Raw genomic sequence first — 17,702 nt, forward strand, 5'->3', positions numbered from 1 at the left:
GAGAGCATGTTGTTTATTTACAAAAACCAGTAACAATCAGAGAGACTTCCACCTTCACTGGGACACCTCCACCTGTCCAGACTGAGGATTGCCTGAGCAGGAATGAGGAACGCAAACGCACTTGCCTGAAAGAGAGGAAGTCTACACACAAACACACATAACTGTCAGACTCCGCCCACTCGCCTGACTCCTTAAGTCTTACCTGACTCCCTCAGACTCACCTGACACCCACGGTGGTCTGGATGAGAGTCGTGATTCCAACAGTCGTGAAAATGGTTCCAATCAGCTGACTGATGGTGCTTTGGTCTCCACCAACACACATGGCCTCAGCCAGAAGAAACGGCACAGCCACTGTACCACTGAAGCACGTCAGGTAATGCTGCACAAGGTAAAGCAGGTAACATTCACCTGTTACAAACTTCAGACTGGAGTCAACAAGGTAGCTATCCTAAAAATTTTTCCTCTAACCACCACCAAACCTGCACCAGTGATCAAACTACAAACAACCCCATCCAGTATTCCAGTTTAAACCAGTTTAGAAACAGTTTTGCTTTCTTTCCTTTTTCTGGTTTCCTTTTCACTGAATGGTACAGCAAATAATTCAGTTGTGCTTTTGGCATAATGACAATAAAACATTCTTATTCTTACTGTTTAAACCAGTATAATCCCAGGTTAAACCCAGTAATCATTGTTTAAACCAGTATAATCCCAGTTAAACCCATTTTAAACCAGTATAACCCCAGGTTAAATCAGTATAATCACAGGTTAATCACAGTAATCCCAGTTTAAACCAGTATAGTCCCCGGTTAAACCAGTATAATCCCAGGTTAAACCCAGTAATCCCAAATTAAACCAGTATAACCCACGGTTAAACTAGTATAATACCAGTTTGAACCTAGTAATCCAGTCTAAATCAATAATTCATGTTGAAATGTCTTAATCCCACAGTAGTCACATTTTCTTCTGTAATTCCAGTCTCACCTGTAATCCCAGTAGAATACACAGGTACCATGGTGGGACATCTTCAATGGTGTAAATCATGTCTGACCCCACCCTCTGCGCATCCATTGGTTGCCTCTTTTTGCTCTCTTCTGTCCTTGGCAGGTTAGGTTTATTGGGTTTGTAGCCCCTCCCCTCATGACTCTGATTGGACAGACAGAAACACCTGGTTATCAGGTGCAGCAAACATCATGATTCACTTATTAACCATTATCGATTATATATTTGTTGCTATCATTAAACAGATGTCAGAAGTCAAAACAACACTAAAGAAGAAGAAAGAACAGAAGATGTCCTTTCTCTGCATATCACTCCAGGTCCCCACATGGAAGTCAAAGGAACACACACATGTTCTATCTGAGACAGGTCACAGTGACCCTGATTAACCTGTAGACACAAAAACACCCAGTAAATTAGTCTGAAAGGATCCAGGTGTTTCCAGGTGTGCGTCAGTACTTGTAGTTGTACGGAGGTCAGTTTACCACACCTGTTGTTTGTAGGTCAGTGCTCACTGTGTGTTATCACAGTTCAGTATACCCTTCCTTTAGCAAACCTGCCCTGCTATACTTGTCCTACACCCCACCTGCTAAACTCAGTAAAACAAAACTGATCAGTAATGACTTTACCTGAATGTCGGCTTCCATTTCACCTGCGGCTGTTTGACTTCGAGCAGCAAACAGAGAAAGAAAGTTCAGTTTTAGAGTCTCAGGTGAAAGTCCACACAGATTAACAGGAATTATTAACCATCACACACACACACGAGGACTCCTGTCTGTGTGAGAGCCCCGACCTGAGCATAAACCTGTCTGTGTGTGGACCCCCCACCTGATAATAAACCTGTCTGTGTGTGGACCCCCACCTGATTATACACCTGTCTGTGTGTGGACCCCCACCTGATTATACACCTGTCTGTGTGTGGACCCCGACCTGATTATACACCTGTCTGTGTGTGGACCCCCACCTGATTATACACCTGTCTGTGTGTGGACCCCGACCTGAGCATAAACCTGTCTGTGTGTGGACCCCCACCTGATTATACACCTGTCTGTGTGTGGACCCCGACCTGATTATACACCTGTCTGTGTGTGGACCCCCACCTGATTATAAACCTGTCTGTGTGTGGACCCCAACCTGATAATAAACTAATAAACCTGCCTGTGTGTGGACACCCCCCCCCCCCCCCACCACCCCACCTGATTATACACCTGTCTGTGTGTGGACCCCGACCTGAGCATAAACCTGTCTGTGTGTGGACCCCGACCTGATTATAAGCCATTCTGTGTGTGGACCCCAACCTGATAATAAACCTGCCTGTGTGTGGACACCCCCCCCCCCCCCCCCCACACCTGATTATACACCTGTCTGTGTGTGGACCCCAACCTGATAATAAACCTGCCTGTGTGTGGACCCCGACCTGATTATACACCTGTCTGTGTGTGGACCCCGACCTGATTATACACCTGTCTGTGTGTGGACCCCCACCTGATTATAAACCTGTCTGTGTGTGGACACCCCCCCCACCACCCCACCTGATTATACACCTGTCTGTGTGTGGACCCCGACCTGAGCATAAACCTGTCTGTGTGTGGACCCCGACCTGATTATAAACCATTCTGTGTGTGGACACCCCCCCCCCCCCCCCCCCCCCCACACCTGATTATACACCTGTCTGTGTGTGGACCCCAACCTGATAATAAACCTGCCTGTGTGTGGACACCCCCCCCCCCACACCTGATTATACACCTGTCTGTGTGTGGACCCCCACCTGATTATAAACCTGTCTGTGTGTGGACCCCAACCTGATAATAAAATAATAAACCTGCCTGTGTGTGGACACCCCCCCCCCCCCCCACCACCCCACCTGATTATACACCTGTCTGTGTGTGGACCCCGACCTGAGCATAAACCTGTCTGTGTGTGGACCCCGACCTGATTATAAACCATTCTGTGTGTGGACCCCAACCTGATAATAAACCTGCCTGTGTGTGGACACCCCCCCCCCCCCCCCCCACACCTGATTATACACCTGTCTGTGTGTGGACCCCAACCTGATAATAAACCTGCCTGTGTGTGGACACCCCCCCCCCCCCCCCCCCCCCCCCCCTCACCTGATTATACACCTGTCTGTGTGTGGACCCCCACCTGATTACAGCCCAGACCTATAAAACTGGTCTGGCAGAAGACAAACAGAGTCATAGAACCACATGCACCCAGTATAAACAGTAAAACAAGCAGTATAACAAGTACGTTACTTAACATAACCAGTAACAACTGATAACTAGATATTCTTCAGCTAACGTATAGGTAAGACACCCAGTATAACCATTAATTATAACTACCTGTACAACTTCAGACTCACCTGTATAGCTGCTGCTGCTCAGCTGTAGGTTTGAATGTTTCACATTAAATGCTTGCATTGATGAAATGTGGCTTTTACTTTGAAAAAAAAGGCACTTCCTGCAGATTGCGTCCAATAACCCAGTGAGAGCAGTTTGACACATGCAACCTTTTATTGCATCTTGTTTACAACTTTACAAGAAGAAGAATTTCCTGTTTGCATCATTTTAAAGACATAAAAACATGTGAGAAGCAAACTTCCAGGTAAAACACAGGTGTACCTGTGGTTGTCGTGGAGACGCTGTCACAGCATAACACTGTTTCCAATCAAAACTGAGCACACCACCTGTTACAGCTGCTATGTTAGCAGTGTCCATCTGCTTGCAGCCTCTGTGGCAAGCTAAGCTAACACATCTCTGCTTCAGGTGTGTGGAGGGGTGGAGCCTCAATGCCAGGTGAGTCTTCAAGAGGACAGTGCATTCACGTGCAGCAGTAAAGTCTGTAAATCTCGGTGACATCACTCCTTAAGCTACGAGCTGATTAGTTATTGGCTGATTGTGGAATGACAGCTGATTGGAGGACGCAAATTATAGCATTTAATGTCACTGATCCAAACCAGGTATCCATGGAAACGGGCAGTGTTCAGACCAGATCAATACATTTCTTATAAATATAAACTCTTTACTTAAATAATTATTGATTATTAATCATCTGTATCCATGTGACGATCCAGGCCCGCCCACAGACTCTCAGCCAATCACAGCGCAGGATACTCAGTGTCAGCAGCTCTTCAGCGTTGTGCTGCAGAGAGAGAGAGAGAGAGTATTGATTAGGATCACCTACTCAGACAGGGCAGCTCCCCTGTGATGTTAAGCAGGTGTTACACATCTGTGCTGATTGGCAACCAGCATGGACACGCCCGCCAAACGCTTTTAGCAGCGGTATCACATTCTCAGGTGATCAGGTGAGTGCCTGACACAGGAGATCATCAGCCTCACTGACCTGTGATACTTGCTACTGATTAACTATTCGGACAGAAGGCACTCGTTTTTGACTTCCTGTTAATAAACCTGGATTCACAAACAGGAAGTGACCTCATCGTTATGACCATTTTCACTTATTGCATGGATCAATATGTTAATGATCAGCGATTGGCTGAGTGGCACGTTAACGACATGTAGTGACTGAGAGTCACCTGCAGGTGGCGCCTCCTCGTTGTGGCGAGTCAGGCACAAAATGACAAATTTATTCCAGCAGAGCTGATCTCTGAGTAAAGTCACATCTGGATCTCGTGTTTTAGTCACAATAGCACAGAAAACACGTCCGAGGTGTAAAGTGAGGACATTTTAATAGAACTGTGGAGGCAGGACAGTCCGTGCGTCCCCGCTAACATCAGCCTGTGAGCCGAGGACAGCGGCTGGTCTGGTCTGAGGGTTCCAGCTGCTCAGCAGGCCTGATGCTGCAGCTGGACTCTTTGGATAGATGCAGTCGGCAGGTTAGCATCGTCCTGCTGTTTTTATTGTGAATAAAATATGAGTCCATGAGACTCTATTTAACTGACATTTTACTCAGAGAACTCTGGTTCTACATAAAAAAAAAACAGTCCCGGTGTGTCTGTGGGAACCAGTTTTTACTGGTTAACCAGCTCTGGGCTTTAGATAATAGATAATAATGCAAATCATGTGATCAAACTGAGACAGGTGAGCTGAAACCTGCAGAGTCAGAGGACGTGGACACAGATGAAGAGTGACCCTACCTATGTTTTCTTTCAATCAAGAATAATGATTCAAATCAATAACAGTTATTAATCTCTGATAACAGCTAACACTAGCAACACACATCAGCTTGAGTAGCGGTTGTAGTTTTTGACAGGATCAGAAATAAGACCATCAGAGGGACGGCTCCGAGTGAGAGAAGCTGATGGTCTGAGCATGTGCAGAGGAGGGAGGGTGGAGGATGAAGGTGGAGCTGCAGGCAGGAGGAGGAGCTCAGAGGAGGATCATGGATGCAGTGAAGAAGGACATGCAGAGCGGCGGTGTGACAGAGGAGGTGGATGAGCCTCTTATCCTGTGAACTAAAGGAATTAACCACCACCACCTGACCAGCGAACCGACCAATCAGCCAGAGGCAGATTAGAAAACGAGCAGAGTCTAGGAGCACCTGAAGGACGAAGAATAATGAGGAGGAGATCAAAGAATCAGCTGATTAGTTTACCATAGTGTAGCCGGACCCACCTCTCCAGCATTTAGCCTGAGCCTGGCCTGTCACTCTGCTTATTGATCAGTGGTTTCGTCTGTTGATTGGTTGATTTATCAGTTTATTGATTGGAGTATCTGCTGTGGTCCCAAAGCTGACCCTGACCACACAGGTGTGTTTTTAAATGTGACTGTGGTTTTTCAACCTGCTGGCACCGTCTGTGGTGATGATGCGATACTGTTGGTTGTCATGGTGAAGCTAGGGGTCTGTGTTCTACCCTGGTCTGTGAGGGGTGGGTGCTGACTGACAGAAGACTGACACACTGTGACCCCTGACCTCTCCGGGAGCAGCGAGCGTCACAGATTTATCAGAACAGCGCCCTCTCACGGGGTCAAAGGTGGACATGGCTTCAGTGACATCACCTGGCGGTCTCTGAAGTCCTGTCAGAGGCGTGCTCAGTGTCACCATCTTCATTTTTAAAACTGAACGGATGTGACACTGCTCGCTGATTGGCTAATGATTCGTCAATTACATTGTCTTAAAAGGCTGAAGGAAAGCAACTGGACTATTATTAATAATTTGTTACTATTATTAGCATCAATACTAATATTAAGATGATAGTGGATGAACAACCTGCCTAAGGGACCAGCCCCAGAGCTTTACACGCTTAAAGAAGTCCAGTCTCCTCCTTTGACGCTCTTACACCAACAGGAACCCGCCCAGCCACACGCCATCCACATCGTTAGCCAATGAGCTTTCCACAGATAATCCTTTTTAAACATAGTGATACTAACCCCCATAAACTGAGCCGGCAAGAGTTCACAGAGGTCAGAAAGCTGTTTACCCCCAGATGTAACGTCCTTAGCTGTTTCCAGGTCCAACCTCCGCTGCAGGTCCCAAAGTCAAACGAACACTGCAGCATCACTGAGAGTTACAAACTGTCTAAATTCTTTCCTCTGTAATAAAATCATCAGCATTGCTGCTTTACCAGGTGTAACAGTTAAGTTTAACGTCCATGAAAACAGAATGTATTAAATTTAACAGAGTTAGAAGTTAGCAGGAAGTTAGCTCGCTAGTTTCCACATAAACATAAAAAATAAAACGTACAGCTCTGCTATCACTTCCAACATAAATGAAGACAGAAAACTAAACAGCAGTGACGTTTGTAGGGTTACTGAAGTTGGGCTAGCTGGTATATAATGATGTGCTACGTGATCGCTAGCTACACAGCTATGTTAGCATGATAAACACAGTGAAACTGGAGGATGAGCGCTAACTTTTTTCCACTCAATGGGTCAGGAACAAATGCAATCGCATGGCAGGATGCTGTAAACAGACCAAACTTCAGTCAGGAGAACTGAGATAATCCATCCACAATACGAGGTTAGTCATTCATATACTGCTGCATGGGCTGCAGTTACATCAGAGGGGTTTAAACGGAGCTTTAGAATGAACAGCGGTAATAAAAATCGAGAGAGGCCGACAGTGATCACTGACTGTTTTTAGGGGCTTGTTCAGATTAAACAGAACAAAATACAAAGCACATTAAAAACACAACAGGCTTAATAAACGCAGAGGAGTTTGGACCCGGAGTTCATACATCACCACGTAAAGACCGGATAAGTGATGACGTATGAACCATGAATCGTTTTGTAACCATGGCTGTCACCATCAGGTGGGCTCCAGAAGAAACGCGGGTTGAAGAACTTCGTCGCTGACGTTGTTTTTCAGTGGCGGAGCTCAGTGATTGGATGCTACAGGTAACTGTGCCGACCTCTCAAACACTGACCCAGACCAGAACCAGGACGCCGATCAGCTTTATCTACACTGAGTCTGACTGATAACAGCTGATGGTAATAACACGTGAGGACGCTGTGTTCACCTGCTGCTACCTGCTTCACCAGCCGGGCTGGTCCAGCCTCAGGTTTGATCTAGAGGCACCTGCGACGAAGCTAACGGACCTGAGCGGCACACTCACTGGAACAAGGGCGTTTAGGATATCAGTCCTGGATTTTTGTTTCAGGGTCTGCGGGATCTGTGAACTAAAGGAATTAACCACCACCACCTGACCAGCGAACGGACCAATCAGCCACAAGAGGCAAATGTGGGAGCAGCTGTGGAGACCCGTTTACCAAACATCTGTTTGCAGGTGAGAAAGTCCAAGGTCTCCGCCAGAAAAACACCACAGAAGAAGAGTGGAAATGATGAGGCGAAGGTCAGAGAAGTTTGAGCGTTTATTCAGATTCAAACAGGAAGCAACACATGTACACACTGTTCCCGTTATTTTGTCCAGCAGGACTCTCTGATCTGCAAACAGACGGTAAACAGTCTGACAGCAGAGAACCTTCATCACCATCATCACCATCATCATCATCATCAGAGAGCGTTGGGCCGCCCGAGCAGCCCGGGGCCTCGAACGCACCGTCCTGACAGCGGCTCAGCACGGCCACGTCTGGGGCCCCGGGCTGTGGGTTGGACCTCACTTTGTTCACAGTTTATTCAATTCTGTACGGAAACGAAGTTTCTAGAAAAAAAAACAAGTTTTCAGTCTATTTTATCAACAGGAAGTGACATCACACCGCCAGCCACTCAGATCAGTCAATCACTACGAGGAACTTAATTAGTGTTTATTAATACTGTGACATCATCGCTCTGTCAGCCAACCATCAGGCTAAATTATCTACATAACATTTCCCACGGTGCGGAAAACTGAAACGCCGCCAGTGACTGAAGATAGCCCCGCCCCTGACAGATCCCCCTCCCCCCATAAATGTGAAACACACTCATCATTGTCCATCAGTCATTTTTAGCTCCTCCCACCTCCTCTGAAAGGGCGGGGCCTGTCTGAAAGGGGTGGGCAGTGAGGATGGGGCGAGTGGGCGGCGGCCGATGCTACGTCTCAAACTGGGTAAGCAGCGCCCGCACCTCCGGTGTGAGCTGCTTGGCAGCGCTGGCGGCCTCAGCGATGGCGCGGCGGTACGGGCCCTTCCGCTTCCTGTCGAAACGCGACTGGAACGTCTCCAGGAAGGGCGACAGCTGTGCGAGCGGCAGGAAGGACGTGGTGGGCGAGCCGAACCACGACACACGCGCCTCCTGCTGCACCGCCAGCCCCGTATCGCCACGCCGCGACACCGTAATGCCGAGCACGCGCGCCGGCCACCACGGGAAGCCGTAGATCTTCGCCCACACAATATCGCCGACACACACGGTGCGGCCGTCCGGGAGCGGACATTTTGAAACGGCCTTGGAGAAGACGGAGGATGACGATGACGAGGAGGAGGAGGAAGACGACGTGGAAGACTTACGGCGCCTCTTCAGGTCGTTGCCCTCCTCCCCAACGCCACACTGCACTTCCTCACCATTAGCTCTGAGGGGAGGGCCAGTTGGCGGAGAGGAGGGTGGGCACCGTGGAGCTGAGGAGGGGGAGTTATGGGAGGGAGAAGAGGAAGAGGGAGGATCTCCGGGTGGGGGGAGTTCAAAATTGTCTGTGGAGCTACACTCTGAGGGGGTGGAGTCTAGAGAAGAGGAGGAGGGAGGACCTCCTACTCTCCCCTCAGACGCTGCCTGCATCTCCGCGGCAACGCTTCCCATACAGGATGGCGTTGGGGGAGGAGCAGTTACTTGAAGTGGGGGCGTGGCTGTGGATGGGTTGGGTGTTGAGGCGGGGCTTAGTTCTGGTTTGGGAGGTGATGAGCGAGCGCTGAGTTTGGGTGGGGACGAGGAGGAGGAGGAGCTCTGTGCCTGGCTGTCGTCGGTACGATACCTTTGGGGTTTGAGGCGCATTCTGGGTGGAAGCGGCGTGCTGGCGGCAGCGCTGAGGTGCTGCAGGCGCCGGGTGAAGTGGACCTTCTGGTTGTGGTTCTGCAGGGTGGCGGCTCGGGTCACAGCCTTGGGGCGGTCCTGGTCCTGGTCTTTGTGCCGGCGCGGCGGCGGCGTTTGCGAGCTCCTCACCAACGTCTTGAGCACCTGCCGCGCCTTGGAGCGGTCAGCTGACCCTTTGGTCAGAACCTTCTTAGAGTTCAGCTTCAGGCGCATGCGGCTCGAGGTCGCCGAGGATGAGGATGAGGCCACTCCCCTCAAAACGCGGCGGGAAGAGGATTGTGACGAAGATGACACACGTATCCCTGATGACGAGCGCCGGTCGGCAGCCGGGGGCCGTCCTTTGTCGTCACTCCTCAGACGCTTGACCTCAGCAGAGATCGGTCCTTCTGCTACCTTCCGCCGCCGCGAAGTCTCGTCGCCCCTCAGGTCCACCGGCCCCCGCCGTGTCTCCCGGTGCCCGCCTGACGCCACCACCCCTTTGCATTTGTCGCAGAGTACCTGTCGGGGGCGGAGCTTGATGGCGTTCATGATGGAAGTGGGCTCTTCGCAGCGGTAACGCCTCTTTGGCCGTTTAATCTTGCGCGGCGGCGGCTGAGGTAAGGCCTGGTTGTAGGTGTCCCTGATGAACAAAGGAGGTGGGTACGGTGCCCCCTCCTGAAACAACGGTGGCGGTTTAGAGGTGCAGTCCTGAGGAGGGGGCGGAGCAGCGTTCTCTTCCTTTTTGATGGCCGGAAAGTCGTTGCTAACCGGCAGTGGCTGCTGGAGAGACGTGGGAGGTCGACTCCGGTCGTCCCGGCGTGGGAACACGGTGATGGGAATCCCGTACGGACCGAACCTGGAAGCAAACATGGCGAGCATGAGACTCTGATGCAGCCAGCGCATCACATATGGAAAACACCCGGCAGTAATCGGTCACATGTGTAATTACTGCTCGTACACATGCAGTACTGTGCAAAAGTCGTGAGTCACCCTCATTTCCTCATATTCAGACCCCGCCCCCCCAGTGTTGAGTAAGAATAAACAAACAGTAACTGACAACAATGATTTTTAAGTAATGATGCAGACAAATCTCTGCAGCACAACGCTCAGCAAAACGCAACGAAAAGTGATTCAAGACTTTTGCACAACGAAAACAACACTGTATGTGTTTATACATAAGAAACCACTGTGAAAACACCACTGTGTAACTGTGTATCTGTGGCTATGAAGGTTATGGGTGGGTGATTATGCATCAGTACTCACTACACGGATGAAAAAGTGATGTCAGAGGTCTGTGTTTTATCACCTGGTGACCTGTCTTAGTCTCCCCCCCCCACTGAGCAGCAGAGCGCTGTAAAGACACTCTCATTCTTGCTTCTGTCCTATATCCATCACCAACCAGGTCAAAGGTCAGCAGGTAATGATGCTCAGGTGTGTCTGGCTAACACTGCAGCCTAATCAATCCCCGCAGCCGTTTAACGAGGAGCAGGACGCTCCTGCAGGGCTGTTTACCTGACCAATAACCTGTTCATACAGGTGAGCTGGACACATTTAAATCCTTAAAACAATGACAAATAGAAATACTAATCATTTTTGATTGTTTCTAAACTACCTCATAGTTCAGGATCAATCACATCCATCCTCTGCTGCTAATAAAGTTTCACCTTTTTGAAACGTCCATCAGGACCCCGGAGAACACCTTCTCTCCCAGCCGGAAAGACACCACCAGCGCGTCATCGATGACGTGGTCCAGGCAGACACGAACCTCGGACCCGAGACTGAGGTCCAGCACAGAGTCAGCTACGACTCGATCCTCGGCGGCAGGCTCGGTCAGCAGCCGCCGTTTCGGTGAGCGGCAGGGCGGGGAAGAATCCCTCGGGCCTCGGGCAGCCAGCTCCTCGGGCCCCGCTGGGTCCGGGTCCGGACCGTCCGCCGTCCCGTCCAGCACAGTGTCCGTCGCGGGCCTCCGCTCCGCCTGCTCCAGGCTCGTGTAACCCCGGCCCGCGGTCTCGGCTCGGTCCGTGGTCTCGTTGGTGGTGGGTTCGGCAGGTTCGGCCAGAGACAGGCCGGCCTCGGTGACGGGCGGCGCGGCCGGGAATGAGTGCAAGAACACGGCTGAGGGCTGCGGGTCCGGGCCGCGGTACGCCTCCTGCGCAGACACGTCTCCGCCGCCCTCCGGGTCCGCGGGCAGTCCGGGGGAGAAGCGGTCCGCGTTGACCCGCTCCGGCGGCCCGGAGCCGCTAGCTTCGTCGCTCTCCGGATGCGCGTTTCCCGCCGCGGGCTCCAGCTCCGGCCTGACATGGCGGCCCTCCGCGTCCCCTCCGTCCTCCGCCCGCATCGCGCCTAGGTCCAATGCCGGCCCGGTCTCCTGCGGTCCCTCGCACTCCGATCGGGCTCCCGGGAGACCCGGTCCCGCCGGGCCCTGCGCTGGCGGGCCCTCGTCGGTCGCTGTTGTTGTCGGAACCGCCGCAGCTCCTGGCTCTGCAGCCACGGCCGCCATTTTCTTCCGCTGTGCTGCCGAGCGGAGCGGAGCCCCTCCCTCCCGCAACACAGGCCAACGGCGCAGGCGCACCGCCATTCGCCGACACCCCTGTCAATCAAATGGGACGGGGCAAAACTTCGTCTCTGATTGGCTGATTATGTCAGAGCGTGGTAAGGCTGTCAGAGGCCGCCAGGGGGCGTGTATCTTTGACGAAACAAAAACATGAGGAATAACCAACGCAGAGCGGATCGATGTGTGACCACAGAGGCAGAAAAAGGAGCAGAGACAGCATCACGGAGGTGTCAGTAATCACAACACCGAAACCTGTGATCGACAAGCACCTGATCAGCGGGCTCTCTGCTCTGCGTCAGTGGCAAACATGACCGTATAGGATCACATCAAACACATTCCTATACTTTAAAGCTCTGAACAACAAGTAGCCCTATACGTTTCTGAGGGTAAACGTCTGCCCTCTCTGAAATAAAACTTTCTGTTTGTACGTCCGGAGCCAATCACAGCCCTGATCTAAACACAGTAATCTGCTTTCATGATCCTGAATAACAGCGCCACCGCGTGGCTGCTCAAAGTCTCCCTGAATGCTTGAAAACACAATCACGAACTCTTCAACCTTCCTCCAGCTGTCTCTATACTAAAACTGACGTTTCCTGCCTTTTGTGACTTTATATGACTTCTTTGTTCTACTGTGAGTGAAAAAGAAGTTTACCAGACTCTGTTGTTATTTACATTTTGATTCAATTCAGTGAAACTTTATTTATATAGAACCAAATAACCACAGCAGTTGGCTGAGAGTGCTTTATACTGTGGGGTAAAGACACAGAGTAACCCCAACCATCATACAAGCCCCTGTGAGCGACTGTCGGATTAAACAGATTCATATTAAGTGAAACTAACATGAGAGCGTGAAGAAGACACACTCTGAGCATCACACACTGTGACAGTTTCACACTAGGACCGTTGATGTGAAGTCTGTCAGATAACCTTTGGTCCTAAATGACTGTAACATTTATCTTTCGGGGTCAATTCTACTCAGTTTAGTGTTAAAATTAACAATGAAATATGTGAAAATATTACATATTGACACTGTTCCGAGTAATCTGATTACACGTTGCTTGTCTTGTGTTTCTATGGTGTATTGATAGTCATGTGCTTTTGTGCTGAGGTGTTTTTTCTGTTATCAAACTGTTCTCCCACTAGGAGCTCAGTCTGAGTGGAGTTTTTTTTCTCCTCCTCTTACCTCATGTTATGTATTTTCGTTGTTTTTGTCCTATCAGCCTACCTTCTGACATGTCTGCCCAATGTGATGTTTGTGTAAAGTTGGTCAGAAGGTTCCTTTGTGAGTGCGCATGCGCCATTAGCGTGCTGCCTGCTGTAACCCTAATTTCCCTCGGGATGAATAAAGTATTCTGATTCTGATTCTTTAATACTTCATTTTTATTTCTCTGGGGTGTCAAGTTTTCATATTGATCCTGTGATAAATCTGTGCTCTAACCCAGCGGTCCCCAACCCCCGGGCCTCAGACCGGTACCGGTCCGTGAGTCGTTTGGTATCGGGCCGCGAGAGTTGAGGCTCAGGTGTGAAATATGTGGTTTTCAGGGTTTTATCGGTTTTCAGCGTTATTATGTTATCGTTTTTATCGTTAACTCGGTTTTCCTGGGTCTTTTCACGTGTGTTATGAATAAATCTTCTTTTTTTCGGTACCGGTACTAGTTTTATTTTGTTGTATTTATCCGCGACACCTTAAAGGCCGGTCCGTGAAAATATTGTCGGGCATAAACCGGTCCGTGGCGCAAAAAAGGTTGGAGACCGCTGCTCTAACCTATATGATGGAAGGAAACCCAAAGCTACAGGTTACAGTAGCAGCATTTATCGTGTCATCTAATGAACAAAGCAGTAATTTAGCTGTTAAAACTATGCCATTGGACATGTGGAAATAATATTATGTCAGCAGCATTTAGAATAAATACATAGATAACATTTAAAAGGTGAAACTGAATGAAAAGATAAACATCTGAACTGTTAGAAACAGTCAGCATGTAGCTACTCGACAATATCTTTAAACTGATGAGTATATGCTGCTAACATGTTCTCACACGACATCAGTGAAACTATAAAGAGCTATTTAGTGGAAAAATACCTATTAAACGATGTTACCAGTATGGGAATGTTAACTTACCTGACTGTGACACCTCACCAGGGAAAAGTCCACGTGGGTCACAGCTCTGAGCCTGCCCACACCTGTAGACTGGTACTAATCATAATACTGTGTGGAATTAAATCTTCACTTTACACTGACTTTTAACTCCACTATTAGAGCTGATTTACTCCTGAGTTTTAAGTGCTCTATCGAGGTTAAAATAGGTTTCCTCTAAAATACTGACATTCCATTTTTTACTGTGTAGGAAGACCCCAGTAGCCTAGAGCTACTGCAGCATAACTAAAGGAGGATTCAGGGTCACCTGATCCAGCCCTAACTATATGCTTTAGCAAAAAGGAAAGTTTGAAGCCCAATTTTAAATGTAGAGATAGTGTCTGTCTCCTGAATCCAAACTTATGTTATGCCTCCTGATGATGCTGCCTAGGGTAAGCATGTATAATGTAAACAGAATTGGTCCTAGCACTGAACCCTGTGAAACTCCATAATTAACCTCAGTGTGTGAAGAGGACTCTCCATTTACATGCACAAACTGGAGTCTATTAGATAGATATGATACAAACCACTGCAGCACAGTACCTGTAATACCTACAGCATGTTCTAATCGCGCTAATAGGATATTATGGTCAACACTCCAAAGGTTGATTCTGTTCATCTGGACGTAGCGTTTTCAGTGGGAGAAACGTTTCGTCACTCATCCAGGTGACTTCTTCAGTCTCAGCTGACTGCAGGTTTCCAATCTTATAAACAGTACATTTCCAAAATTACTGAAACCAGCCCCACTGATGGAACAATGGGCTGGGAGGTCAGTTCCTTGATCATTAGTATGCAAATTCTCATGACCATTGATCAACAACCACTGATCAATGGCCATGAGTACCATTCACCCACAATAATTATTTTATCTGAGCTGAGCACTAAATCAGATAAAAAGTCTGAGAAATCAGACAGAGACTGTGTAAGGCCCAGGTGGACAATAAATGATAACGAATAAGACTGGTTTTTGAGTTTTACAGCTGGGATGGACAAGGCTAAGCATCAGGCTTTCAAATGAGTTAAACGTCTGTCTGGGTGTTTGGTTGATTGATAGGCTGGTGTGGAATTATTCAATTCAGTTTTATTTACACAGCGCCAAACCCCACAACAGTCGCCTCAAGACGCTTTATATTGTAAGGTAGACCCTACAATAATACATACAGAGAAAAACCCAACAATCAAATAACCCCTATGAACAAGCACTTTGGCGACAGTGGGAAGGAAAAACTCCCTTTTAACAGGAAGAAACCTCCAGCAGAACCAGGCTCAGGGAGGGGCGGGGCCATCTGCTGTGATTGGTTGGGGTGAGAGAAGGAAGACAGGATACAGACATGCTGTGGAAGAGAGACAGAGGTTAATAACAGATATGATTCAGTGCAGAGAGGTCTGTTAACACATAGTGAGTGAAGAAGAAACACCCAGTGCATCATGGGAATCCCCAGCAGCCTACGTCTATTGCAGCATAACTAAGCGAGGATTCAGGGTCACCTGGTCCAGCCCTAACTATATGCTTTAGCAAAAATGGTAAATGGCCTGTATTTATATAGCGCTTTACATATCCAGTCACCCACCAATTCACACACACGTTCACACACTGGTGATGGCAGCTACATTGTAGCCACAGCCACCCTGGGGCGCACTGACAGAGGCGAGGCTGCCGGACACTGGCGCCACCGGGCCCTCTGACCACCACCAGTAGGCAACGGGTGAAGTGTCTTGCCCAAGGACACAACGACCGAGACTGTCCAAGCCGGGGCTCGAACCGGCAACCTTCCGATTACAAGGCAAACTCCTAACTCTTGAGCCACGATCGCCCTTTCAAAGGAAAGTTTGAAGCCTAATCTTGAAAGTAGAGATAGTGTCTGTCTCCTGAATCCAAACTGGAAGCTGGTTCCACAGAAGAGGGGCCTGAAAACTGAAGGCTCTGCCTCCCATTCTACTTTTAAATACTCTAGGAACAACAAGTAGGCCTGCAGAGCGAGAGCGAAGTGCTCTAATAGGGTGATATGGTACTACAAGGTCATTAAGATAAGATGGGGCCTGATTATTTAAGACCTTGTATGTGAGGAGCAGGATTTTGAATTCTGGATTTAACAGGAAGCCAAAACAGGAGAAATCTGCTCTCTCTTTCTAGTCCCTGTCAGGACTAGAATCGATTCTCACATTAAAATATCGATATTTTAGTAATTTAGGGTAAATTTGTAGTTTATCATTAACAGGAACACAGTGGAAAGAACCTATTACATTCGGATTGTCTACATTGGAAGGAACTACTTCCTCTTCCGCCTTTCATAGACATGTGCGAAATGTATAAATGTGTCGCAGCCCCTTGGTGTGCGCACTCACAACAATGGCTGAGCGTAAATGGAGTCATGTGCGGACGTATTTTACATCCACAAACGTAGTTTGTGATACATGTGGCAAGAAAGTGAGATGTTGTGGCAACACCACAAATTTGTCAGACACAGAGTAAATCATATCACAGAATATGACGAGCTTATGTTGAGGCGAACTGAAGAGGAGGAGAAGGACAGGTGCTGCTGGGGCGAGACAGACGTCTCTCACGGAGTCCTTTAGTGCTGCAGGCAGGCAAGGTGTTCAAATAGGCACAACTTCAGGTTTTTTATTTCTATGTGATGAACTTTGCATTATTAAGTGATAAGAACAAGTAATCTGATGTCCTGTAATCATTATGATGCTATAATTTGAGATACAATAACTAAAATAAGTTTTTGTACAAAGTATCGGTATCGGATCAGTATCGTTGATGCCACCCTGAATATTACTTGGTATCGGATCAGAAAAGAAATCAGTGGTATCGCACATCACTACCGGTCTCCCTGTTGGAGCTCAGTCTGGGGGGAGTTATTTTTTCTCCTTATCTTTCCTCATGTGGTGCATTTTCCATTGTTATACCTCTCTGACCTGTCTTCCCCATGTGATGTTTTGTGTCATGTATGTGTGTATGTGTGGTCGGAGGGTAAGATGGCGCCGCCATTGCGTGCAATAGGTCGGCAGCCTCATGAAATTATGGCTAATTATGAAATTTCCCCTTGCGGGACTAATAAAGGTATCTTATCTTATCTTTATCAACCCTAAGCTTTTAAAACAGCTGCAGACAGTCTGAAAGTAATCTGATTACATTCGATTATGATTTCACACATTGAGATTCAGCCAGTACACTTTTAAAAGGTACAGTTTGAACCTGACCACCTGACTCAGTCTCAGGGGGTCTGACCAACACCTTCACCACCCTCATCACCTGCCTGTTGCACACTTTTCAGGGGTGTTTTGTCCAGTCAGGTTAAACTCAATGAATGTCACGGTTTGACGTCTTCATGGACACTTTGCTCTTTGTTTACCTGTTGCCATGCTGACCTGTGCTATCACAGCTCCACTGATGATGGCTTTTGTGGTTGTAGCTCAGGAAGTAGAGCAGGTCATCAACTAATTAGGAGGTTTGTGTGTTGATCTTTGATTGCTCAAGTCTGCATGCCAAATATCTTTGGGCAAGATCCTAACCCCGGGTTTCTCTGCGATGGATGCATCACAGTGTCACTGTTACATAGAGAACACGTAAGCATAGAAAAAGAGCTTGAGGTTGAATAAGTTGAATAAAGCTTCTTACACTATATAAGAACCACTTCCATTTCCAAATTAGTTTAGCTCAGGTGAGCA

At 48.4% G+C, this 17,702-nt stretch overlaps 2 protein-coding genes across 2 annotated transcripts in view; both read right to left on the reverse strand.

Annotated features, from left to right (window-relative positions):
* slc23a1 (solute carrier family 23 member 1) overlaps positions 1-1,683 on the reverse strand; it is a 6,191-nt gene extending 4,508 nt beyond the window's left edge. The window contains exons 1-4 of the mRNA XM_085421484.1: positions 1,626-1,683; positions 982-1,143; positions 222-379; positions 53-141 (exon numbers count right to left, since the gene is read on the reverse strand). Of these exons, the coding sequence (XP_085277610.1) occupies positions 53-141; positions 222-379; positions 982-1,143; positions 1,626-1,643 (427 nt within the window). The 5' untranslated portion in view covers positions 1,644-1,683. The remainder of the gene's footprint in view (positions 1-52; positions 142-221; positions 380-981; positions 1,144-1,625) is intronic.
* Positions 1,684-7,748: 6,065 nt separating this feature from the next.
* Positions 7,749-12,377, reverse strand: pwwp2a (PWWP domain containing 2A). The gene is made up of 2 exons (XM_085421475.1): positions 10,998-12,377; positions 7,749-10,189 (listed from the first exon to the last, which is right to left on the reverse strand). The coding sequence occupies exons 1-2, from the start codon at positions 11,909-11,911 to the stop codon at positions 8,425-8,427; spliced, it is 2,679 nt and encodes an 892-aa protein (XP_085277601.1). The 5' UTR covers positions 11,912-12,377; the 3' UTR covers positions 7,749-8,424.
* Positions 12,378-17,702: the final 5,325 nt, after the last annotated feature.

The sequence above is a fragment of the Rhamphochromis longiceps genome, linkage group LG10 (assembly GCF_057381845.1).
Source record: "Rhamphochromis longiceps isolate RC_006_pf linkage group LG10, R_longiceps_female_GT1.1, whole genome shotgun sequence".
Lineage (NCBI taxonomy): Eukaryota > Metazoa > Chordata > Actinopteri > Cichliformes > Cichlidae > Rhamphochromis > Rhamphochromis longiceps.

Bases quoted from the DNA above. Each gene is read 5' to 3' on its own strand.
- pwwp2a (XM_085421475.1), bottom strand. From the start codon at position 11,911: ATGGCGGTGCGCCTGCGCCGTTGGCCTGTGTTGCGGGAGGGAGGGGCT. The intron at 10,190-10,997 runs GTGAAACTTTAT...GTTTGCTTCCAG, and splicing joins CTGATGGACGTTTCAAAAAG to GTTCGGTCCGTACGGGATTC.